This window comes from Lissotriton helveticus, chromosome 4_1 (assembly GCF_964261635.1).
Source record: "Lissotriton helveticus chromosome 4_1, aLisHel1.1, whole genome shotgun sequence".
In the NCBI taxonomy this organism is placed as follows: domain Eukaryota; kingdom Metazoa; phylum Chordata; class Amphibia; order Caudata; family Salamandridae; genus Lissotriton; species Lissotriton helveticus.
Genome location: NC_136063.1, coordinates 1,566,420,187 through 1,566,447,576, shown reverse-complemented (window position 1 = coordinate 1,566,447,576; position 27,390 = coordinate 1,566,420,187). Strand labels below are relative to the sequence as shown.

The 27,390-nt window shown below is 42.0% G+C and overlaps 1 protein-coding gene across 2 annotated transcripts in view; it reads left to right on the top strand.

Moving 5' to 3' along the window:
* Positions 1 to 27,390, top strand: part of HUS1 (HUS1 checkpoint clamp component) — a 355,983-nt gene that overhangs the window by 176,039 nt on the left and 152,554 nt on the right. Inside the window, exon 5 of one of the 2 annotated variants that reach the window (XM_078685850.1) lies at positions 16,167 to 16,241. The exons of the other annotated variant lie outside the window; for it this stretch is intronic. Coding sequence (XP_078541976.1) covers positions 16,167 to 16,241 — 75 coding nt within the window. The remainder of the gene's footprint in view (positions 1 to 16,166; positions 16,242 to 27,390) is intronic. 2 annotated transcript variants of the gene reach the window in all.

The following is a 27,390-nucleotide window of genomic DNA, read 5'->3' as shown; positions in this document are numbered from 1 at the left end:
CCAATCACCCTATCCCCCGGCTCGCGCGCAGCCCTTCTCCGGCTGCTGTCTCCCCCCCGCGGGTGCGCTCCCAAGTCACGTGACAGTCGCACGAGGCCCGCTTCCTTCTGTGAATGGGAACCAGTAGTTCCCGTTAGTGGAGGCAGGATAGAGGCTGTGCCGGGTCCGTCGCAGGCGAAGGGGCTCTTCTTCCATCATGGGCAGCCACGGACAAACCCGCTCTGTCCCCGAGGCTGCCATGCACCTCCCAGGTAAGACGGAGTTTACTGCGGCATGTTTGCACCATTGTGCACGTGTGCGCCCCCCATTCTGCCCTGACACCAGGCACTGCGATAGAAGGGCAGGGAGACCTGTCCTGCCCAGTGCTTTCCGCCCCAGCCCCTCCGACACTTAGTGCACTGTGGTCATACATCAACAAGGTCTGAGTCTCAGCTGCATCTTAACATCCTGTGATTCTGGGCAAATCATTTATTTCCCCGTACCCGTGTTCCCCTCAAAAAATGAAAGGGACTATGTGTACTGTGACTGGAGCTTATGGAAACCGGACACGCCCCTTGCTTGTTTTCTTAGTGCCTTGAAAGTGCAATTATGTGGTAATAGATGCGCAGTCACTAAAATCTATTTCAAATCGAACAGTTGTGGACACGCATACGGCCTCTCTACGTCCTTTCAATCCTGCTTAACCCTTGCAGTGCCAGGGAGGCAACGGAGTCACCAGGCTTCATCCAAGCAGCCAGTCAGGTAGTGTGGCAGCAGTCACCCCATGCGGCCCGCGTCTGTCAAGAAGACAGCGAGGGGGGCAGCTGTTGGAAGGTGTCCGCTCCGTGCGGGGCTCGGGCCGACACCTGTGTGCCTCCAACTTCCTCCTCGGTCTCTCCTGCACTCAGGAAGGTCCAGCAGCACTCCAGTTTTTCTGCAGAGAGGTGCTCAGTTGCTAAGTTACAAGCAGAGTGGAACATGGTGCTTTCTAGAGGAGTGACAGCTCCCCCCTCTCTCCCGTCGTCCCTCACCCCACTTCCTATCAACATTGTATAAATGTCTCATAGTGGCGAGCTACACTTGCATTCCCTGGGGGGGGCTCGTTGTGTGCATTTCCGAGAAGGATTCTGCTGAAGCTTGGCTAAAGACAAGTTTAATTTCAAGTATCGGACGCGGATCTTGGTTTGTGCCATGATGTGGGCAGTTAAAAAACACTGAACGGCTGTGGCGAGGGTATTCCGGCCTAAACAATGCCCCGTGTTGTACCACGGTGGCACTGCTACTTGCATGGCTTCACTTGCGACGAGCCTGGATAACGCATGGCTCGTGTGGCCGTGCCTCACATCACCAAGATCTCAGTTTGCCTATGTGTGACATTTTAATGTTTTCAGGATGATTGTGTGACATTTCAATATATTACATGTGACATTTTGAATGACACTTCATAGCGAGTACAGCAAAACAGTTATGTCATGGTTCAGATCTCGGGAAATCCCCTTCTTCTTCATTGTAATGTTTTTATTTAAAAAAGACAAAAAACTGCCTTAACATTACTGCCCTTGTTTACAATTGGATCTGTTACAGTTTAAGGCTGCACTTTCAGTCGGGGATTAGTAAAAGTGTGCGTTTATCAAATATAGATGTCGTTCAACATCCCCCTCCCCCCTCCAATAAAAACAAGCATTTGCAATGAAATAGGTCTCGCATTGTTTAAAGTTTGAGTTATTGGCATTGTAAATGACAATGCCTTTTATTCATTGCCTCAGTGCATAAACAAGCATTTTGTACTTATAGTCCATGCTTATGAGAAGCAAGGCTGGCAGTCTCTTTTACTGCCAGCCTTGTTCATCGTATGCAAGGACTATACGCTCGAAGTGCGTGTTTATGCACCGATTGCAGGTTTTAAAAAACAAATGAATAAAAGGCATTGTCATTTACAATGCTAATAGCTCAAACTTTAATAATGCGAGACCTATTGCATTGTAAATGCTTGTTTTTAATTTGATCTTTAACTCGGACAGAAGTCTTTGTCTTGCCTTCAGGCACTGGTCTTACCTGATCATGCTGTTCTAGATTTAGGAACGTTCTGGACATATAATGCTGTAATCTTTGCTACCTGTCAGCAACATTTTTATGGGCGCCAGCTTTTTGCAATAATTAATGTTCTAATAAATATTACTAAACCAAAGGGGATGAAGGACAAGTGTTGAACATTGCAAGCACTCGCCCCCAGTCAACTGATCTGGGTTTAATCCATCATCATTCTTTAGTCGGAAACAAGCATCCTGGGACCGGTTTCTGGTTAATCGCCCTAAGTTGGCAGGGTATGCCCAGACGTGGGTCCCTTGCTCACTTTGCCACTGGATTCAAGCTAGCCTGGCTGTTGATGGCTGATTAGCCAGAAACCGGTCCCAGGTTGTTTGTTTCCGGTCCAGAGAAGACATGACTTTGTAGTGTGTTTTATCTAGGTACCTGAATCAATATCCTATTCTTTGCCCTTGTCCGGTTATAAATCAATAATATCCCTGCAACGGCACAGAAACCCTTTTCATAATTTGGTCATAGCGCATGCTGTCACATTAAGAAAGCCTATTCCTCCAGCCCCCTAGAAAGCACACCGAGTTCTTAAACAAATCCAAGCCTCCAGCAACCTGGGAAATCCCCGCTGCTATTGTTTTGATTTCGTCCGAGAACTCCTGTAAAGCACTGTAAGAACGACCAGTCCTTAGTGACATCTTTATTGACGTCTTATGTCCATCCTTACGTCAAACCCGGCACCTTTCAGGTATAAATATACCAACGCTGCCTTAAGCAAACAAACGGTGGTGGTGAATCTGGAGCAGCGACTACTTGCCCGAGAGCCCAGCTGATGCGAGAGCCCACGGACGCTGCCTCTCCCTTTTGACGCGCTGAGAAAGACGCTGTCTTTTCTCTTGCCGAGAAATCCAGCCTCCGGCGTTTCCAGCCTACCCTTGCGGGTGACTGGGATACCGAGTCCTGAGAGAGAGATACCAGCCCTCCTGCCTTCTAATACCCAGGTACTGAACTGACTAAACCCTTACAGAGAATTCTTGAGTCAGATTCTTGGCAAACCAAACTTAACTTAAACTGCTACTTACTTACTCTCTCCCATGTATTAGGCTTAGGTCAGGTACACCGGGGTAGGCGTAGTTAGAAGCACCAGTTGAGTACGATTAGTCAATGTATATATGTATGTATCTATTTTATCCATTTTAAAGTATCATATGGCTAAGAAACCATATCCATGCTTTTACAGTATTATTTTATAATCCTGCTTTTACTGTATGCACTTTACTTAACTATAAGTATTGCAATTGTAGCAATTCATTTCTCTTGTATGAGGAAAGAGACTGCTCAATAAATAACACCTTTTATTGAAAACACCCGTCTCTCTTTTTCTCTGCAAACTGGTGAAACTAAGTACGCACTAATTGACTGAGTGAAATAGCTGTCTTTTGTTTTCACACAACTCTAGAGATATACTCTTATTCAGGGAGAGCAAAGTTGTGATGTTTTATGCTTGTCAGAAACTAAATCCCTTCTTGTCTATCCAGGGAGGTTAAACTCCTCCTCGCTTATTCGAGAAAGTTTCTAGTGAACTCTGAGCTAGCTGGCAAAAAACTTAAGTCTAATATAGTCAGTAAAGACCTAGATAACCTCAGTCCTACGTCTACACTACAGAATATATTATTCCAATGCGCAGAGCCTATTGGGACTATAGGAACTACACTACATGGCGCCCAACGTTTGGTAAGGCGATAAATCTAACGCAAGACGTTAGAGTAACTCAGTCGTGCTTTTTCACACAGACCCTTTCTCCCGTAAATACTCCAAAGACGTCTGGAGTGGGTCAAAGGTTAAAACCCGCCGGAACTTAGTAGAAAGAGATTTCTATGTATAGTTTTTGGTTTATTCAACGTTGAAGGTTACAGTGTTCCAAAATATTGTGCATCTAATCTTTGTTTCCTTGAAAACTTGATCTGCAAACAAAAAAAACCTTCCTGTCAGTAAAATGTCAGATGGTGAAGGAGATAGGGAGACAGCTAGAATAGCAGCTCAACTCCTAGCGGAAGACACAAGTCTCCTACAGCAAGACCCGGATGCAATACTCATCCCGGTCAGCATAAGAAAAACTATAACTATTAAACTAATAGAAAATGGACTAACATCGAGAGGTGGTACAGTCATATTCGTAATTGAGGCACATTAATATCGGCAGACAGAGGTATTCTATTCATAGATAAACTTTCCAGCAGCAAACGCTGTCACACAGGAGTTCCACTATTACAAAATAGAGGAACCACCGGATGAGTACACTCCTTTCGAGGAGGTGGAAATCCCATTAAAATACCAAGAGCACCTGCTCTGGTTTAAAGGCGCCCTAAAACATAATAATCACATCACCAGGCTCGGTCCACTAGGAAGACCAGGAGCAACGTGGCCGGTTCTAGTCAGCTACACACCACATCCCGACATTGAAAAAATGTCAATACCAGAACTTTTGGTACAGTTAAAACAACTGATTAAAATACATAGACAATTAGTCCAATATGTAATGCGGACTTCAACAGTCCAACCAGCTATTAACATTCCACAGCTGACCCCTCATCAGGGGAATACAAATAAAATAACACCACAGAACATACAGTCATGTCTGGGTAAAGTACCCGCAAAACGGGAACAAATTCCATTCTGGTTAGCACAAAATATCACTCAAATAGAGGCAGTATTTCCGGATACTACCCCTACTGAGAAACACAGAATTCTGACTATCTGTCTTCCAATGGGGATCGCACCACATGTGGAGGACTGTGACACTTGGGGCACAGTCTTTGCTTCCATTTACACAAAAACACATGGTGTTCCGTCCATGGCGGTAATACCAGATGTGCTAAGACAAATTCAAAACGAATACGGTCCAGAACCTGCTTTAACTCTGGGTATGAAATTACTGAAAGACTTCAAGCAGGTCTCAGCTTTATTATTATCTAACATAAAGGGAGAATCAGCATCTGTGGCGATCCGCCAGAAATTGAAAGAAACAGATATAGCAGAACAGCCATTTGAACTTGCCAGAATCATAGAAAAATCCTATGAAGAATTAGGAAGAGATAGTTTGGGTGGGAAACCAGTAAAACCCCAACTAACTGAAAATCCTGAAAAAATATTTATTAAAAATAATTTAAACACTCCAAAAAAGAGCTGGGATGGAAATAAACAATCCACTCCCAAAGAAAAAAGATTCCAGTCCAGAGGAAAGTCTCCTCGGCGGAGAGAAAGATCTCCGGACCAAGGACACAAGTGTCACCAGAGGGAGCCCTCTGAGAAAATATACAACCTTAGAAATAGGGATAATTTGAAGAAACCTGATAGATATCAAGATATTGATACACGTCCCTCGATCTTTTCAGACTTCCTCGCAGAAATCGGAAAGAAGAGGACGGTCAGAACACAGGGAAGAGCACGTCAAGTCCAAAGACAAAGAACCTGCTCATCAAAGTAAAAAACTACAATTTCCAAAAAAGAAGGTACCCAGCATTAAAATAGTCAAACATGCCGAGGATCCTGAGGACACAGCTGAAAAACGGAGAGTGGGCTCAGACAATGCTAGACAGCGCAGCAGAAGTGAGCATAGCTCGCAAGATCCTGATGAATCATCTGGAGACAGTGGACACAAATGAATACATTCAGGTGGAAACTGCAGACACAAGAGTTAGCAAACCTCATAAAATATACGAAATAACATTACGTATAGAGGGAGATAAGACTAGGAAAATAAGGGGTCTATTTTGGGATAACCTCTCCAAAGGCTATGACATCCTTTTAGCTGAAAAAGACTGGCCACCGGAGTTTGTCAGGGAGTGCCCTCATGGCGAAGAAATGATTATGCCTGCCTTCTCAAATCACATTCCAATTCATAAAAAATATACACTTGCAAGAAAGTGGGCAGTAGCCCAAGCTCGTGCATTATATAAAAACCATGTTGGATGGGATGAGGACTCTCCTCCTCACAAAATCCAGTTAAAAAATCAACCAACTGCACAGAGGCAGTACCCAATTAAGCAAGAAGTTAAAAAACAGGTCAGGGAGATCTTAGATCAACCTGAATACCAGGGGGTGATTGAAACATGCACCTCACAAATGAATAACCCTTTGTTTCCTGTCTCCAAGCCAGACGATTCATATCGTCTAGTTTTGGACTACAGACACCTTAACTCATGTTGCAAAACTTTTGCAGTACAAAACTCACATAGTGCAGCACTAATGAATAACATCGTGCGCAAAAAATACAAAACAACATTAGACATCTCTAATGGATTCTTTTGTCAAAATATAGCACCTGAAAGCAGGTATTTGACCGCTTTCTCAATAATGGCCTCGCAGAAAAATTCTGTCGACTCCCACAGGGGTTCAAGAACAGCCCAGGATTATTCTCAGCAAGAGTAACAGAGTTACTACAAATGTATGATGATGAGGCATTATCTTATGTCGATGACATCTATCTAACAGATGATGACTTGGATACTCACTTGAAAAGAGTGAACACCATAATACTTGGGTTCGCAGCAGAGGGTTACAAATTCAACTTTAAAAAGTCACGAATTGCCCATCTAACAGTCTTGTTTTTAGGATATGAATTATCAAGTGAAGGCAAAAGCCTGGCAGACAATTTCTTAGAGAAATGTGCTATAATCCAAGCACCAAGAACGCTGAAAAACTTACAATCAATTCTAGGTTTCCTGAATTTCGGAAGAACTTACATTCTAAATTATGCAGAGAGGGTAAAACCTCTCTATGAACTAATAAAACCAGATTTTAAAACAATCAATTGGACTCAAAAACACACAGAAATTTTGAGATCATTGCAAACAGACATGTTAGCTAAAACAAAATTGCAAACACGCGATAACACACGCAACCTTGTGATTCGAGGCATCCCAGGAAAATGCGGATTCATATACCTAACCTCAAATGAGGGAGAAACGGTACCAATAGCATACAAATCACATTTATACACAAAAGCTGAAATGAAATTTAGCTCAACTGAATTTTTTTTAACTGCGGTAGCAAAAGAAAGAGCCCTAGCACAAGGTAAACGAATAATCATCGTTACACCAGTACCAGCCCTAGAAGCGGTAACAAAGGCAAGCATTCCAAATGCTAAAGCGCTACATCCTAGATGGATCCAATGGGTTAATTCTCTTGCTGCAACAGACGTGGTCTACGAATTTGATCCTAATTTGAAAACACAAGAATTTCTCCAATATGAATTTGAATGTCCTCTGCCGACCGAAATCCTGCCCCTTGAACACTACGGCTGTATAATATATACAGACGGATCAGCACAGCCCGCAGTTGGGGGTAAACAAGCTTACAGTGCTGCGTGCGCGATTGTTAAAGGTCGTTGGCACGAAGGGAAATTTAGACCACTGGTCACTAAAACACAATCTCTAGGAGAATGTACAGCTCAGCGAGCTGGTCAAAAACAAAAATAGACCGCGACATATTACAAGCTGTCAGTACTACAGTAAATAATGCGATAAAAACACTCCCGAAAGGCTTTCCAGTAAAGTACTCATACATAACTGATAGGAATAACGTTCCATTTGCTCGAATCCCTGGAGTGGGGGATAGGGCAATTCCAAAAATGGAACATAGGTTAGGACTAATTATAGCGGCACACGAAGGGCTCGCCTCTGCAAACGCTGGTGTCTCGGCCACAGTATCATTATTAAAACAGAGATACTGGTGGCCACAAATGAGAAGACAAACTAGGAACTATGTCCTAGATTGTGAAATATGGCAAAAAATGAAAGTTTCAACGGTAAAAAGACCAGCACAGACGCCCCTCCGGATCTCAGATAAACCATTAGCTTGTGTTTACCTGGACCACTGTGGTCCCTTACAAAGGGATGGCAACTATAAATACATCATTGTCGCAGTGGACTCCTGCACGAGATTCATTTGGATGTGGCCCCAGCGCTCGGCTGACACCAGAACGGTTATAAAAGATTTGCGAGTCTTTATCGGCACATACGCAATTGGCATGCTACCCTCTGATCAGGGTCCTGCTTTTAGCTCTCGAGCTTATAAGGAGGCCATGACCAGCATGGGCATTGCATTGCGGTATTCTTGTCCCTTCCATCCTGAGGGAAACGGGCTTGTGGAAAGAAAAAACAGAGACATAAAGCAATCTATAACGGCAAAGGTATTAGGTTCGGGTGTTGGGTGGGTCAAACATTTAATAAGTGTCCAACGTAGTCTTAATAATCTGCCAAGGAATTCTCTAAAAGGTTTCAGTCCGTACGAACTATTGTTCGGGACTAGAATGCATATCCAGGACCTCGATAGTCAAACTTCAGTGGTAGAAAGAAAATGCTTTGATATCAAAGATCGTTTGGCTATTATACAGGACTTAAATGAAACAAGAAAAGACCTGAGCAACATAAAATTGAAACAACAGCCACCAGCCACTGAAGAGAAACCACCTGTCCCAGCAAGGCCTGTCTGGATTCCAAAGATTGGGGATCTGGTCAGAGAGAAAATCGCGGTGAAGAAGGAATTTGGGCCTTCTTACAGAAAAGCAGTACCTTTCTTAGCTGTCAACGGAACAAGATCAGTTGTACTACCGCCCCTTGCTGGTAAAAAGGAGAACCGAGTTGTATCCATCGACCTGGTTAAACCACAATCATGTGGCCAATAATAAGTAGTAGGCCAAGTGGACTCCCAAGAAGTAGCAGAACACCAAAGTTTGCTACAAATCAAGAGGTTCAAACTGAGAGACTAATCACATTTGATAAACCTACAGTGAATCAACAAGGACTATGCAACAAAGCCATGGAACTTAAGCCTCTTGAAACCCAAATTACAACAATTCGTCAAGAAACACCTGTCTACAACGATGTAGCCACAGAATATACTAATAAAACAAGGAAAAACCCAGAAGTAATTCCAATAATTGACAGAACTGCGTCAGGCTACTTCATCAACTTCGATGACTTTTCTGAGGATCCGAGCGAACCTGAGGAACAGCCAACATCAACAACAACTTTTAAAGACAAGGCTAAAAAACTCTTTCATCAACTAAAGGAGACCTATCTGATTTCCCCATGGATTGAATTTTGGGTGGTGCTAGGTGTACTTTTCCTCCTGCTTTGGCTCATCATCGTGCTATGCTTGGGACACCTCATTGAGGGAAAATATGTTACAAAGGACACAGCAAGCCAGAACATCAACCTGGTCCTAAAGCCACACAAGTCTTCACACATCGAGAAAATAGAACTTTCCTCAGTAAACTTCACAGCCAATCCATTACCCGGTGGGGTAGCATGGGACAAAACAGAGTATGATATATATGGCCCGGTCGAACTCTTGAAGTATCCACATCAATTCAAGGTTTCATTAAGTGACTTTGTAAAACCGAGCACATTCTCTGAGGATTGGGACTTTGAAAGTATTAATGATATGATGTCAGACTTAGTTATGTCAGCAAAATGTACAGAACATGATTATTTACAGGGTTCATCGAATTATGATCAGATGTACTGCTACAACCACTATGGTAACCATTATTTGCATAAATCTGCTCAGCCTAGAAATGTTTTAAATTATAATCAATGGGAACATTGTGCAACTCCACCAAAAGGTAGCTCAAAAACATTCTATGAGAAATTTCCATACTTCTCAGGGTTTAACACAAGTGACGCAGAAACATTTTTATTTCAAACTGTTAAATAAGACAGGAATGAAAACCATGCTAACAAATACAAAATTAATCTATTCAGAATCATTTTATGAAAAAATGAATACATTTGGTTTTGATTTTTGGAAAAATAACATTGAAACGAAAACAATCTGGGGTACTAAAGACTGGCAAGTCCAAGGTATAGAATCATTATTCAGAGCCTGCATGATCCCAGAACAAATTATATTTTTGAATGACACAATTCAACAAACAACTTGTCTTGGCCTAGCCAAAATTAAAGACTTAAACAAACCGTCTATTCCAAAGCCAACACCTGACAGTAATAGCACTACAGAGGTTGAGATAGACGTAGCCCATATTTTTAACCAAAACAGAACACATCTGGTTTGGAAGAAATGGTTGATCTGGCCTACAGACACAAATAACTGTCAAGATAGATTCCTGAACAAAATACAGGGGTTCAAATTGACCAGGCCAGACCCTAGATACTTCCCGCGACAACATCCAGGGATTGTAACAACATACAGTGTGGGTAAACTATGCCTTGAATGGCTACAAACATCCACACTGGCAGAAATTAAGCAACACTTAACTTTACTTAAAGAAGGTGCTGACTTCCGTGATTTCATTATGGGACCACGCAAACAGCGTCAAAAACGTTTCATAGCGGCCTCTATATATGCAGCTTATAACGAAGCTTGGAAAGTAACTCAAATTAAAACAGCAGAGAAAATACGGGAAATTGACCGTATTAATTTGGAAAAATCCCTTTCTGTTGTGGACAATGGGTTAATGACTCTGTCTTCCAGAATATATTCACTGGACAGTATTGTATCATCTGTAATCGATATAATAGAACAGGACATGCTAATGTTACAACATGGTCAGTCCCAATTGCGCTCTATTGTACAGCTTGGCTGGACGTTACAAAATCTGCGTTCAGGCTACGTGCCTTGGCGTTTAATCAACACAACGTCATTATTCTCTAACTTTAACCTTACTGATATACAAATCAGCTTGGCACAAAAGGGAGCAGAATATACAATTCTGAGCATTGAAAAACTTGAGAGATTACCATTGACAATGTCAGATCGACCTGTCATTGAATGGATAATACACAGGCAGGGGTGTGGAATTTAATAAAATATCTACTTGTCCATGGGGCAGGTTGCTTCATAAATCTACTTGCCCTGTAACAAAATCCACTTGTCCCTTTTGTGCCATGTAATGCGGTTACAAATTATGGCAGCAATCTCATTATGTAAGAGTTCTGATATGACCTCTCTAATTATGCCAGGGCTCGTACCATAGTAGGGTTGCATACTAGCAATTCCCTTATGCTGCCATGTTTCTGCAGGTCTACATACTGGGCTGAAGGTATTGGTAAGAAATAGTTCAATGGTTGGAATGCCCTTTTGAGTCTGTGCAAACCTACTAACGTGCGTGTTGGGTTTGCACCAACTCTTTTCTAATCTTTTCCCGTACTGAAAAAGGTTGGAAATGTACTCCTGACAGTCGCAGACGTAAAACTTCTTCCAGGGTTGGAGAAAAAAGTGGTTAGAGGAAAAGTGAACTTGAAACATTAAGATTTTCACTGAGCCAATCTACACATGCACATGTGCTCATGCTAAAATGCAGTTCACAAATAATTTCTAGGAGTACTATTTCTTGGCCTACTTCTGTAAATTCTTGTGAATTCATGGTAACTGTATATATGCACTTAATGCAAGGATATATACCATGGATGAACTTTTGAGCTTTCGTTAATAATTGGGCTTCTAATTAGGCCTGGCGTTAACCATTACCTATTGTGTTTAATACAATTCTGTCTGTATCTTGCTCTCTTTTTCTCTCCGTCTATCAGATGGATTCACTGTCAGTGACAGTATTCTGCTCTTTGACAAGGAGCATATTGGCACACAAAGTAGTTTTGTTCAGTGCCCGGAACTGCTGTGGCAATGTGTGCTTTTTTAGACAAATTTTTTGTTTTTTGCTTTTGCCAAGGCTTGTTAGAATGGTGAGGGCGCAGCAGCTCCCACACGGATACGGTTTTACAAAAATCATGCCTGAACAAGTCACGCATTGACAAAACCAAAAGGCTGACCACCAATTTCAGACCTACTGGCTTTGCCAATGCTTGTTTGTTTTTTGTTTCAGGTAATCGTATTTAAACTGGTTACACTGATTTTCCATTATGAATATTTTTGGGGAAATACAAGCATACATCAACATGTTGCTAAATGATGCTGCAAAGATATGGTACCTAAAATCTTACAGTAGCAAAATGTTTTTTTTCCTACTTGCATTTTTTTTTTTTAAAACATTTTATTTTGAAAGCAAAGAATCATCACTCTTGCTTTGAAGCTTTTGCAAATATTTGCATATAATCAGAGAGCATTCTGGGAGCATTATACATAGCCTCATATTACTAAACTTTGAAAACGTGTATACACATTTATACTTAAACCACCGTCCGTAGTGCAGGCCGAGCTTACAGCGTTTACTTTTAGTGCTCCCCCTAATAATAAAGGCTTTGCATTAATGAACTATAAATACAAGCTTGAACAGCATTTAACACATGGACACAAATATTACCTTAACTGCAGACATTGCCCTTTCCTGATCCATAAAGTGATACTGTAAACTGGCAGCCAAAGGGTTTGTGCTGTTAGGGGGTTGGACCTACTTGTCCCAAGGACAAAATGCACTTGAAAACTTGTTGCCCTTGACCCCAAACAATATGTCCTGGGAGTCGGGCTATAGGAATTCCACATCCCTGCACAGGATAATAACTATTCCGATAACAACTTTCCAATTTTGATACTGCCAACAGTATATACAGGCAGGCCAGTATGAAAGGTTGGGTAAAGCATACATCAAGTCATCATGGAAATTACCTTACACACACACATGTTATAGTGAAAAAGGACAGAATGTATTTCTTAGTGGTGATAATTGTGAAAAATCACTAAGTGGTATACTTCTGTGTCAGGGCATAAATTTGCATGGGGCCTGTGAGGGGACTTCAAATAACCTTTCATGTCACCAGCTTGGCACACCTGCAACTCGAATAGAGCCATTCTTTAGACGGCTTTCTAACGGGAGCTATATTCTAATTGTGGACCACAGATGTTGTGGCCTGGTGCCAGGAAAAGCTTATCTCGTAAGTGTAACGTACAGGGTCACTTGCTGTGAGCAAGTATTGTATCCCAACGACACAAATTTGGCCCAGTCTGAAAATCTCTTCTATTCGAATTGATACTGTTCTTCTACAGACGCCAGTGCACTTGACGTCATCAAAAGAAACGTATGATCTCCAAGTTGCAAGGACAACGGCAGAGATTCATAACCTTTTATCAACAAATTGCCCCCTACACTTCGCAGAAATGCTAAATGAAATCTTAAACATTTCTGATACGAATGGTATCGCGAGTGTATTTAAGACAATTTTTTCGGGACTGTTGACACCTTTCAAAGCAGTCCTGGGCATTTTTCCTAATTTTGTCCATTCAGTCTTTGGCGGCCTTCCACTCCTGTTGGGACTCGTAGCAGGCATTTTATTTTTGACTCTCCTGCTTCGTTATGGCAAGCCATGTCACAGACAAGACTCCAGCAACAATGGAAGAAACGATCCTAGCAATATGCTATCGGGACCGCATTACTAAAGTCCTTGGATTAGCCCGGCTAAGAGATCTGAATATGACCTTGTTTCTTTCATTCAGACCCATCTGGAAAAACTGTATCTTACCTGTGTTAAGATGTATGCTGTGCGGAGAAGAATGCGTGTTAGACGTCTGTCTTACACTACAATCAGAAGTACCATTGGATACAGATACTTTGCTGAACCCAGTAAAGGCTCATGCATCGTGTTGTCCCCAGCGGTTACCAATCCTGATGACGGCATTCGTTGAGACTTCACCACTGCGATTGAAGGGTAGTGAAGTGCAAGATGAGAGCAGCATCAACCAGGTACGACCCTCTGTGAGCCCTGCTGATCCTGTCATCGATGATAGCAATCATGCTCACGATTGCACAGTTGCGGCATTTTCCAACTTGGTCGAACTTTCACCTGAAGCGGTAAACTGCTTTTTTGAAAATCTGTCTGAAATGATGTTCTCCCCCGAACAGAAAGAATAAACTTTTAAGCAAACGAGCACTCAGCGTTCCCTGAACTCTGAATTTGGCCTTCAGCTTTGAAAAACAAAAGCTTCTGAAAATATTTGGAACTGTTTTGACTTCTTCCCTTGAAAACGAAACTATTTTTTTTCCCCCGATTCCAAAATATTTGCCTTTTTTTTTGGCACTCATCCTCTGCTTAAAGTAGAACTATTCTTAGAGAACAGAGCTTCTATTTTTAGGAACTCTAGAGACAATATATTGCCTCTAGCATATTTACAAAAAACTGTATATATATGTGATGGAATGGTCTCACACTTTTCTTTTCTGTATTAAGAGCCATTTTATGTGTAATTTTCGCAAATCATTCATGCTGATATATATGTGCATCCTTTTTTGAATGATTACACTGCTTGAAAGCATACAGTACCTATACTCATTTTTCGTGTATTTCGCATATGCCATTTCAGATGCAAAATAATGTATTTTGGGGTGGATCGATATACAAATGCACCGTTAGATATGTTTACTATTGCTTAGTTTAGTAATTATGGACATGAATTCGTGGAGTGGGCGTTTCCAGCCTACCCTTGCGGGTGACTGGGATACCGAGTCCTGAGAGAGAGATACCAGCCCTCCTGCCTTCTAATACCCAGGTACTGAACTGACTAAACCCTTACAGAGAATTCTTGAGTCAGATTCTTGACAAACCAAACTTAACTTAAACTGCTACTTACTTACTCCCTCCCATGTATTAGGCTTAGGTCAGGTACACCGGGGTAGGCGTAGTTAGAAGCACCAGTTGAGTACGATTAGTCAATGTATATATGTATGTATCTATTTTATCCATTTTAAAGTATCATATGGCTAAGAAACCATATCCATGCTTTTACAGTATTATTTTATAATCCTGCTTTTACTGTATGCACTTTACTTAACTATAAGTATTGCAATTGTAGCAATTCATTTCTCTTGTATGAGGAAAGAGACTGCTCAATAAATAACACCTTTTATTGAAAACGCCCGTCTCTCTTTTTCTCTGCAAACTGGTGAAACTAAGTACGCACTAATTGACTGAGTGAAATAGCTGTCTTTTGTTTTCACACGACTCTAGAGATATACTCTTATTCAGGGAGAGCAAAGTTGTCATGTTTTATGCTTGTCAGAAACTAAATCCCTTCTTGTCTATCCAGGGAGGTTAAACTCCTCCTCACTTATTCAAGAAAGTTTCTAGTGAACTCTGAGCTAGCTGGCAAAAAACTTAAGTCTAATATAGTCAATAAAGACCTAGATAACCTCAGTCCTACGTCTACACTACTGAATATATTATTCCAATGCGCAGAGCCTATTGGGACTATAGGAACTACACTACAACTTGGCAGTTCGCCAAGCCATGTTCCCATGAGGCGCAGGGTCAGACTGATTTGCATATGGCCATGTCTGAACTGGGGTGGCGGAGTGAGCTAAAGAATGATGATGGATTAAACCCAGACCAGTTGACTGGGGGTGAGTGCTTGCAATGTTCAACACTCCGTCCATCATCCCCTTTGGTTTTGCCTAATAAATATTGCGTCATCCGAATTGTATATCCATTCCATCGGGGATGTCGACCCTGATTCACTGGAGAAGGATCAGGAGATGCAATATTGCTAGGATCCCTCTATCAGACCTAAGAGAAAAATTTAGGAAGATAGGCTGCTGGTGATGAATTATTATACTACCCAGAGACTTTTCTCATCCGAGGTCCTCAGAGTAGATTTTCAGTGCTGACATAACACCAAACATTTAGAATAGACTAAGAAAACTGATTAATAAAAATATAGCAAAACATCTGTGAACAGAAAGTCACTGAACAACAAAGAAAATGTTAAACGTTACCAAGATTGACACAAAGATGCAGGCTTTAACAGACAAGTAAGCAACAACGCTAATAAGTTAGATCGATCTCCGAAGATTTGTCAAGACAAGCACTTAGTTTTGACTGGATCAGATTTATTTAAGTGCCCGAGATCAAATTTGTTAGAGGATGTGGATGAGATATGAGTGGATCCAATTTAAGGCAATTCTGGACACTTCCTCCATTCCTTTAGCCTTTTCGTCTGTAGTGTGTTAAGCACTCACTACTTGAGTAGTCTCAAAGCAGCTTGATGGTCTCCGTTTCAGTCCCTTGCATGGGCAGCAAATCAGGCTGTTTGGATGTTGGACTGTGTCATATATTCTTGCAAGTGTCTTGTTCTTTTTTTTTTCCATGATTTTGCAGGGTATTGAAGGTTTGAAACTGACCGGTAGTTGGTCCGCAGGAAATTATGTATGTAAATCAATGATTTTCAATGTTTCATTTTAGGTTAGCATTTATTTACCTGTGCTGAAGACGATGAAGAGCATTGTGGAGAGGATGAAAAACCTTAGCAATTTTGTGGTGAGTTGAAGCGTTTACCCTGTTCAGCAGTATTCCTGAAAGAGTTAATAGAATCTGCCTTCTTAATTTAGATTTTGACCTACATCATGTGTTCTTAAAGAGACAAAATACATATGTCCAACATTCCTCGACATTAGCCTTTCAATTCTCAGAATGTGTTAGGATTGGGGGTCTCTGGTTGGCACAGGTATGTACTTGTGACAAGCAGGGACCCTCTCCTCTAAGTCAGGGCAAGGGAATTACCCCTTAAGAATAACCCCTGCTCACCCTTTAGGTTGCGTGGCGCGAGCAGTCAAGGCTAATCTCAGGAGCGCTGTCAGTTAAGCATTTGTAATCACACACAATAAATCCACTGAATCCCCCACAAATGGACACCAGGCGGTATTTCTATAAAAATACGTAGACTTTATGTAAAATTATATATATGCAGGCAAGTTATCACAAGACCTTATAACGTTTCTAGATTGGGGCCACGAGGTATAAAACAATGGCAAGTATTCTTCTTAGTTTCAAATTACTATAAGCTGCTTCCATTTAGTCCTTATTATCTCAGAACAGTTCTTCCACACTTTGGGCACTATTTTCACGCGCTGGGGCGCGGGCCGTACCGGCTGTGTGCTTCGTAGCGCTTCTCCGCGGTTAGTACGGGCAGGGAAGCGAAGTCCTGCCGACTCCCACGCTTCTCGTGGCGCGCCGCGTACGGCGCTGTCGACTACACAGGCGGGGTACGCACCTCACGCTGTCGGCGGTTAAGGCGGGCAGGTAGGAGCGTACTGGAGCAAGGCGAAGCGCACAGTTGTCACGGGGAAAGAAAACGTTGCGGGCCCCGAGCCCGGTGTGTGCAGTCTCGTACCTTGGAAGTGCGCGACGTCCGTTCTTTGCTCAGTCTTTTTGGCAGGCGGACGCGTTGTAGGATGTCAGTGCGCTTCAAGGTACAGACGTACCTTGGGGTCTGCAAAGAAGGGGTCAAAGAGAGCACATTCCTAAAGCACATATGTACAGAAAAAGACTAATCGGTCTCCTTGTAGTTCAGCAACACTTGAACTATATTTATCCTATCATATCAACGTTTGGACAAGACAAACAAGCGGGAAAGTTCAAATTTTCATTTTCTTTATTAGAAGAGCCATAAAAGTAGAGTTGACAAGAAACAGCCGACACGAGTTTCGTCAGTACTATTGATCAGTACTATGACTTTTTCAAGGCTGTGAGACAAAACAAAAGATATGTATGTAACCTTACATGAGTGAATACATAAAGATATAATAAAACAACATTTATGCAGGCCTAAAGCAAGAAATGAAAGATGAATTATCTATAGAAAAGTTGTTAAGTTATTAAAAACCGAAAGACTGAGTGTGAATAGTGATCAGAATGAGAAAGCGGAGAACAGGAGAAGAAGAAACACAAAGGTACCGATACCAATTAAGTAGTAGACATGACACCCGAGTGTGATCCGGAGTGTGGAAAAAATAGTGATCGAAATAACCTTCACCAAATAACCAATTGATATGAGAAATATAATGAGCAAAGCTGACCTATACAAATGAAACTAGCGCGCCACATCCAAGCTCATAGCATGTCTGTATCAAGAAATATAAAAATCAGAGACCTGATAATGAAAAATAGAAAAGTTTAAGACATAAAATGTAACCAGTACATTGAATATACAGGCTCAATAGATTGCATGACATTTGATGATAAAACATAAAGATGGTACTAAGTACTGCACAAAAGTCTGCAAGTTAGGACATCGAGAAAATCCCTAATCGTGTGTACAATATTTAAAGGATGTAAATAGCAAAGAAAACAGAGGGAACAAACTGAGCTCACCATAGCAATTTAAATTCAAGACGAGCACGCAACTGCGAGGAACATGAGTCCATATGATCCAATGAGATCACTTGAAATAGATGTTTGTGACTATCGAATAAATATACCATGTCGCGCTCTAAATACATAAAGAAAAACAGTAAACAAACTGGATAAATACAGTCTAATGAAACCTATTTTAACAGTTATTGAGTTATTTTGTCCTTCCCTAGTCAATGTGGAGGCTCAACATAACAAATGGGGATGTGTTTAAGTTGGCACATTCATAATGAGACATGTACCTGAAACAAGCTAACTTAATACGTTAAAATCCAAATTGTACATTAAAGCCTTGTAAATTGTGGTCTAGTGGAACCGTAATATAGATACGATATGTAACGGCAAACAAAGGCCTGGATGCTAATGATAAAAATACCTTGGTCCATTCTCAAAAATAGGCTTCATACTGGCTGTATTAACAACTGTAACGGTCAGTGAGTAAAGGAGCCAATATTAAAAACAACGGAGAAACGAGCAACCAGAGAAATGAAACTCACCCACTGAAATCACGAAGGCAACTCGCCTCAATGTATAGAAGGTGAATCATGAATAGTGTAGATCTAGGAGTCCTAAAATGGGATGAGCATATGAAGTATTTAGGAAAAGGCTCACTAATATGGGCATCAATCATGCAAAAGAAAAATAGAATTACGCTGAATTCGTACCATATACGAGGTTAAATAATTATGTGCCACAGTCAGTCTAGTAGAAAAATCCTAAATATGGACACTCGAACAAACGAAGCCCCTAGTAGAAAATAACAGCGAATTACAGGAAAAAGAATTAGAATAAACATTAGACTCTAATGTTAGGCGGAATTCAAGACTACAGGTCTGTAGTGCTAGCAGCTTACCTCCAGCCCAGCCCCACAAAAATCTAGGAGCTGAAAGAAAGAATTGTAAGGACCCAGATTAGCAACATGAGTATGGCGTGAACCAGCGTTTAGCTAGACCAACACAACCTTATGGATATACAAATCTAAGCTTACCATTGACGTGATGGTTGACTCCACGTAGTAACGGAATCAAAGAAACAAAGTAACACTGCAAAAGACAACGTTATAAGCGGAAGTCTGATGACACGACGCTACCCATCTCCCAGCATGCTTCAGTCATGAGGATAGAAAGCGGACTAGTCCAAGTAGGTGCATGGAATAACAGGGACTCAAAATAATGTGCGCCATACTAGAATGAGCACAAATAAAAATACCATAACAAGGATCAGAAAGAGGTATTGAAAAGCGCAACGCACACAAAGAAATTCAATATAAAACTGTAACAGACCGATAGTGATATTACAATAACAGAAATAAAGTAATAATAAAATAAACTGAAGTGAGCAGTAAAATTAACAACAAAAAATGAAAAACGTGAGCATAAGCGAGGTATCAGAAAGTGTATGGTTCGATAAAGAAAAATGAAAATGCAGTTGAGTGTGACTGAAGAGTAATAGTCATCCCTATTAGGTGACTCCATAGTGAGGCATGCTATAGGCGCGTCGGTGTCAAGTCGGTATCAGACAATCACGTATAAAAAAAACGTACACAAACGTGTGTTAGTAAAGGTAATGGATTCAGAAAAGCGAGTTTTAGGGTCCATGAAATAGAACAGAGAAAGCAACAGTATGCAACGTATTCAAGTAACACTTGTTTAACATTTGTATCTCATGTCCTACACATTATTACATATGATGAAACTTGTGTGAAACTCCAGCCAGAGTAGTCAAACAAATATGAGTTAAGAATATATAAAAAACATATAACAATATTTTAGAAAGTGAATCAAAAGATAAAAAGTCCATACATCATTGTATCATAATTCAGACAAATAACAATACATCTTGAAGTTATTGGATTGAAGTAATGTGAAACCAGACCACTCGATATTGTAACACACTCAGCTGATGATATGGAAATCATATGTACATTATAGAAGCAGCACCTAACAGAACAGAAGCGAACTAGTTTTCATACAAAAAACATGCATTTCCCTGTCTGTATTTAATCCCTGATCAACCGCTCTTAATTTAATCAACCATTGTGTTTCCAGTTTTCTAAGAGCTGCTGTCTTGTTGCCACCCCGAGGATCATTATTGAGGGTTGCAATGCCATGAAACTTGATATTGATTAGGTCAGACGATTTATGGTCAGTGTTATAATGTGCCACTAGTGGATAATTAGGGTTATTTGTGTGAATGGCCCTAATATGCTCTTGTATGCGTTCCTTAAGCGGACGGATAGTGCTTCCTATGTAGATCTTATTACACGGACATATGATACAATAAACAACAAATTTGGTATTACAGTTGATGAAATCCTGGATTTGATGAGTCTTTCTAGTGTTGTAGCAGAAAGCAGTTGTTTTGTTGCATACAAATTGGCAAACGCTGCACATGGTGCACCTAAAAAAACCTTTGGGTTTGAGGGGGCACCAATTTTTAGTACCCAAAGACCTGGTGCTACGGCCAGTGGGTCCCAAAAGATTGTGTAAGGTTTGACCTCTTCTATATGTGATTTGGGGGCCCTTTTTAATGAAGGGATCAAGGTCTCGATCTAATCTAAGAAGATGCCAGTGCTTTCGCAATATGCAGTAAACCTCATTGCTATGGCAATGAAACTGTGTAATAAATGCTACACGTTTGTGGTTTGTTGTGTTACTCTATTTTCTTTTGTTCCTGAGTAGGTCGCTACGTTTACATTTCATGATCCTAGTGGTTGCTTTTTTAAGAATGTCAGGATCGTAACCCCTTTGAACAAAACGTCTGGTCAGTTGATCAAGTTCACTGTTGAAATCATTGTCAGTGCTACAATTTCTTCTTATTCGGGTCATCTCACCAAAGGGAATTGCCCGAATTTGACTAACTGGGTGAGCACTGGTCGCGTGCAAAACCGAGTTACACGCTGTTGTTTTGCGAAAGAGTTTTGTTTCAAGAATACCATCCCTGACTTACAAAGTGACATCGAGGAAGTCGATTTGTTTTCTATCAAAGCTGTATGTAAACGACAGATTATAGGTATTGCACATGAGATAATCAAAAAACTCAGTTAATGAGACCGTGTCACCATTCCAAATTAGTAACACGTCATCAATGAAACGTCCCCAATAAATTATGTTGTTGGTCAAATGATGGGGACAGTCTCTCCAGATATGGTGTAGTTCGAAGAAGCCCATATAGAGATTAGCGAAGGAGGGTGATAATTTCGCCCCCATCGCTACTCCCGAGTGCTGTTTATACCAGACAGATTGATGCTGAAAATAATTATTTTCTAGTGTCAACTTGGTGAGCTCTAATAACATTTTGGTGTGATCATAGAGGCAGGCATCTCGTTTGGAAAGAAAGAATCTAAGGGCCTCCATTCCCCTGTCAAGAGGTATGCAGGTGTATAATGCATTGACATCAAGAGTAACCAAGATGTATTCATCAGACCAAGGAAATTGTTCAAGTTTGTTAAGGAGATCCTTTGTGTCCTCCATAAAAGCAGGTAATTGTATGAGCAAAGGTTTGAGGAATGTGTCAATATATTCAGAAATATGTTCTGTAAGTCCACCTATCCCGGAAATGATGGGTCTTCCTGGGGGTCTGGTCATATTTTTGTGGACTTTAGGGAGTGCATAGATATATGCTGCCCTAGGTGTCGGATTGAATAAGTATTTGCATTCTGAATCAGACAAGAGTCCTAAGCTCTGCCAATATCGAAGAGTTATTTCAATCAATACAATTGTCGAAGGTGTAGGGTCATGTGCATGAGTGTGTAGGACTGCGTGTCAGATAATTGTCTTCCAATTTCATCTAAATAAAGGTCATTGTCCATGAGGACAATATTTCCTCCTTTGTCTGCCTCTCTGATGATCAGATGTGTATAACCTTTAAGTTGCTCCAACGCACTCCTTTCAACTGTTGATAAATTGTCCTTGAATCTGCAAGGTTTGTAAAGGAATCTGTCCTCTAGTTTGTATAAGTCCGATGTCACTGCTTTGTAAAAACAATCTACCATGTTGTCAGGGGCTAAAATTGGGGTAAATGTGGACTTCTTCTTAAGTCCACTGTTTACTTGTAAGTCAGTAGTGATATTCAGATCTTCCAGGATATCCTCAATATTAGGAACTGTTTCTAAACTATCGTCCAATGACATAAGGAGTCTAGTTGTTTCTATGTCTTCAATAGTTTGACCACAATTAGCACTAGTATATATAGGTATTTGACACTCATCGGATTTATTTGCAAAAAACCTTTTTAATTTCAAGCCACGGACAAACCTAAACAGATCTACATGGATTTGAACATAATCAGGTTTGGAAAGAGGGCAGAAACGTAATCCTTTTTTTTAGAACATTGATTTCATTGTCATTCAACACTTGTTCAGATAAATTGATTATCGAGACATCATCTTTTACATTGTCAATATTTTTGTCAACATTTGATACATTGATACCTTCACTCACTTTCTCTGATTCTTCGAAACCGATCTGGTTACTCTTTTGTCGTCTACGAGATCTATGTTTCTTCCCCCCCCCCCTCCTAGTTCTTTTCTTGGGAGTGTTCTCTGGTTGAAACCTAATCTCGTGCCCTTTCTGAACCTTTTTAGTTCTGATAAAAAAGCTGAGGTATTGTTAGGAGTAGTATTCTCCTGAATTGATGTAGAGGGGGTTATGCTTCCAGTTTCACTAGTATCACTGGCTAGGCTGGAGAGGTCTGAGTCACTGACCGATTTTTGTTCTGATAGTTTTTGGCCTTGAAGACCCTTCACTCCTGCTCTTGGTTTTATATCGTCATATTTTTGGGCAAAAGTGAAGATACGACCATTTTTATAGTCATTGTCGTCCCTCTTCAGTTTACAAAGTTTTTTCTCCCGTAAGTGTGTTTGGTGAGCATTAAGAACTTCTTTTAGAATTTTGAAGTTTTTGTCAGTATTTTCAGGTAAATTAAATTTTTTGATTTCATTTTCAATTATTTCAATTTCTTCCAAAAGTTTAATTCTTTTTCTCTCCGCATGTCTTATTAACAAATCCATCATCCCATAAGAGGAAGATGAAATTAGACATTCCCCTTCTTGTAGAAGGTCTGTGTCTAAATCCTCAAAGGTAGGAAATATGATGACTCGGAGACCTCTAGGAATCTGTTTAAGTTCTATGTATTTTTTTAAAGTTGTGAGGTCCCACCATCTGGAGAGTTCCGCTTTGCGGAGTCTCTCTAATTTGATGAAAAGTTGTTTTAGGCCCTGGGGAGTACTGCCAACAGATGGAGTTTTGGTTGGTTGTTTGTCCTGTCCTGTAAATATGTCATTGAATAGGTTGTCACGATCGTCATCAAATAAGGCCATGTTAATAGTGCAAATAAAGCAAAAACTGAACTAACAGTTAAACAAGAATCCAGAAAAAGTGAGTGCAGGTACCTTGGGGTCTGTGGACGGCGGGTGGTTTCCAGACGGCGGGGAGCGGCACAGGGCCTGCGGTACAGGCTGTACAGGTGGCGAGTCCCTTGGTGGTGCGGTGCGGCCTCTTCCAGAGGTCGGAGGGCACAGCGGGGCGGCCAGGTGCGTTTGCAGCGCATGGGCAGCCGTCTAGACTTTAGTGTGCGCTCGTTCAACCAGGATTCCGGCGGAAGGGTGGAAGAAAGCACTCCATGCACTCCAGTGACGAGCGAGGTGACAGAGGAGCCGGCGGCCTGACCCGAGGGGCAGAGAGCGGCTCTGGCAGAGCGAGGCTCTCAATGGGCAGAAGGGCGGGCCGCTCCAGAGTGTCTCGACTCCGGCGGGAGGAATCACACGGCTCTGTTTGCAGATGAGCCATGGCACAAGGAACCCACTAGTCCTGGGGTTCAATTCAGGGGGCAAGCTCCGTCAAGCCCTTGGAGATAATTTAAAGCACAATTCAGCAAAGTCCTTCTTGGTCTTCTCCTCTCCTTCCTCAGCAAGGCACCACTGCAGGCCAGTCCTTCAGCTTTTCTTTGGTCCTTCTAGTTGGGCAGAGGTTCGTTATGGTAAAACTGGATCTGATTTCTTAGGAGCAGGGCTCCTACATATATAGTCAGTTTCTTTTGTCTTTTCAGGCCAGGAGGGCCTTTGCATAGTCCTTTTCAGCACTGGAGCACTTTGTTGTGTAGACTCTGTCTTTTCCTTTCAGTGTGTGGGGCAGGGACAGCAAACGCCCCGCAGGAGGTGGAACCGGCATTGAGATGACAAGTACAGTCAGGAGCACCTTGTTGACAGTCTTCCCCCTTCCTGGGCTAGGTGTCGGGCAGAGTCATCAGTCGCTCCCCAGGAGGTGGAGCCAGCATTGTGGTGGCAGAGCACAGCCCTATTCAGTGTCAAGGGGCACTCCCACCACCCACCTTGGTGTAATCCCTCCATTCACCACCTGTCATCCCCAGCCCTGTCACTCACACAACCCAGACAGCAGATACACATCCTGGCAGAGGCGGGCTGAAATGGTTAGGCAAACAAATGCTAACTTTCTAAAAGTAGCATTTACAAACATAGGATATTAAAATAAACTTTACTAAAAAGAAGTATTTTATTATTCTGAGTTCAGGCATACTAAACTTGACTTTCTACCATGCTCCCTGAGTCTGCTGGGATTATAGAGTGTAATAATTCCAGCAGCTCATTCTGGCCTATGGAGAGTAGGTAGCCTTACAATAGTGAAAAAAAAGAAAATGGCTGTAATTCACTATTAGGACATGCACACACACCAGGGCATGTCCTACCTTATGCTTACAATGCACCCTGCCCTTAGGCCTACCATAGGGGTGACTCACATAAAGTAAAGGGAAGGTTTAGAGGCTGGCAAGTGTGTGCACTTGCCCAGCCAGCATGACAGTATCAGACTGCATGCAGGTCCTGCAATGGCAGACTCTCAACACATTTTCAAAGGCTGCTTCTGTGGGTGGCGCAACCAGCGCTGCAGGCCCACTAGCAGTGTTGGCATTTACAAGCCCTGGCACTCCTGGTGCACTTTACTGGGGACTGACAGTAAATCCAATGAGCCAATCATGGAAATCAATTATGGGTACAGTTTACATTGGGAGCACTTGCACTGCGGCACGGATTGGCCGTGGCGCAGTGCCCTGAGCAGCGAACACCAGCAAAACATCTGAGGCACATAGCAAAAAGTGGAAGGGAGACTCACACCAAGGTGCCAGGTCTAACAGAATGTATTAGATGTTTTAGTGACATTTCCTTAGAAGGTAATATAAAATCACACAAAGATACAAATCATGTTTCATAGAGTTGACAAATCCGGCTTATCCTTGCTTGAAATATGATTGGAACATTCTGTTAGTAATAGATGAATAGGGCGTCCATGGACAGAAAGAGGAGGCACATATTTGTTCTGTAAGCTGTTCATCTGCTACATTGACCTAATGTGTTTGTATCGGATAAAGTAGGGATGATAAATTGTTCCATATCACATGTTTGTGGAGGATGAGTCAATGTGTACTGCTGTAGAACTGTGTAGTTCCTTTGGTTATATGCACAACATGCACAACAAATCTTCTGTTTTCCTACCTCAGCTACTAAGTATTTCTGCATTATGAGTGTCTTCCTGGCTTTCCACTCCAGTTTAATTTCTTTTGGACCTGCCCATGACTTGGTGATTGAGCAGAGCAATGGTTTATTCCGAGAAGCAGCAGATCTGGTGTCAGAAAGCTTATCTCTGAAGCAGCTATTTTACTCCATAATTAACTGAACAGGCTTGCATACTAGCTCAGAGCTTGCAACCCGGTGGTCCTATTTTGTCTACACTTTAGTTGTAACCCTAAAACACTCAACACCACAGATTGCAGCCAGCTGAATATGATTGCTTTACAGTTCAAGCAAGAAGCAGTCGTTTTAGAGTGGTAATTTTTCTGCTTGTGTATTGGTCACAATTATTTTAGAGAGACAATCCTTCCTAACCTAGTTAGAGGAACAATATTAACGCTTAGATTGGAATCTTTATTAGCCAGACTCTCCAGTCACCACCCAATGGTCTAGAATGCTTTCTGTTTTCATTGGGCATTTTGAGATCAGTCACCAAAGGTCACCCAGTATATTGTAAAAGGTACATTACTGATTTTTCTAGCAGTTAAAATAATAAGTCCATACTGCATTTCTAGTATTCTTCACATTTTCTATACTTAACTTTCTTATCTGATAGTGACTTCTAGCCGCAGATTCCTTACCTTAGTATTATCGTCAGGCGTCAGACTGGATCTGGGAGTTTTTCGTGAGAAGTACCTCTGCTCGCCGTTAGGTGGCATCATTCGGCTCTGCGTGGCGTCATCAACGCCAGAAGTGACATGCTCGGTGCCTATATAGACACCACCCAAGTGTGCGGACAATTATTTTCTTCCGAGTGCAGATCTGGAGAGAGCTACCCTCAGTCAATTTTTGACTGACTCTTTTTAGACTTTTGTTGAACTTGTGTGGCAGGTATGTCAGCTAGGAAACCCGGCTTCAAGCTCTGTGGCACATGTCACTGACCGATGTCTGCCGCGCCTTGCAGCCCAAACCCTTGAGGGAACGTTCCCTCAAGCTCCTTGCTGCTCGACGTGCGACGCCGGGATGGACTCGATCACAGTCGGGAGGAGGTTCCAGGAGTCCGTCACAGAGCCCTAGATCCTCTCGTACTTAAAGTTGTCTTCTGGTAAGTTATCACAAAAAGAAGAGGAGCAAGAAGTCGAAGAGGTCTTTGACTTCACTGCGTCCGTCGAAGTCATACTATGAGACATAGGAGCATTGTCATTTGAGGCCTAACTCCGCAGTAGAGCCTGTGCTTGGTCCAGCTCTGCCCCTCCTCAAGTTTCCAGAAGCCGGAGTGACCCCCGCCCAACTTTCTGAGTTCTATGAGGCAATAAACCTCATATTTGGGCGGCTCGTTGGGGTGCCTTTGGGCCCTGTGGGAGGGTTCTCTGCTGGCAGTTCTGCCCCCAGCTCCAGTCAGGCGTTTCAATCCATGGATAGGTCAGGACAGATGCCGGGTGCACTACCTCAACCTTCCCTGGCACCAGTTCCGATGCCAAAGATCCCGGCGCCCTCCAGTGGCGTCATCCCCATTCTCATCCCCGACTCCGACACAAAGCTGAAGGGGCATCATACGTCGCAATGCAGACTCGAGTCATGCTTTCCAGGCCAGACCCTATTCTTATGGGCTGGTACTTGAGAAGGAATGGTAGGGGGTCGCTGGACCCTGAAGAATACCAGCCCCTAGACCCCAACATGGACTGGTGTGAGGAATTAGCAGACACCAGTAGACTGGACACCTCTCCAGATACCGGCACCTTCTGTCCTCCTACA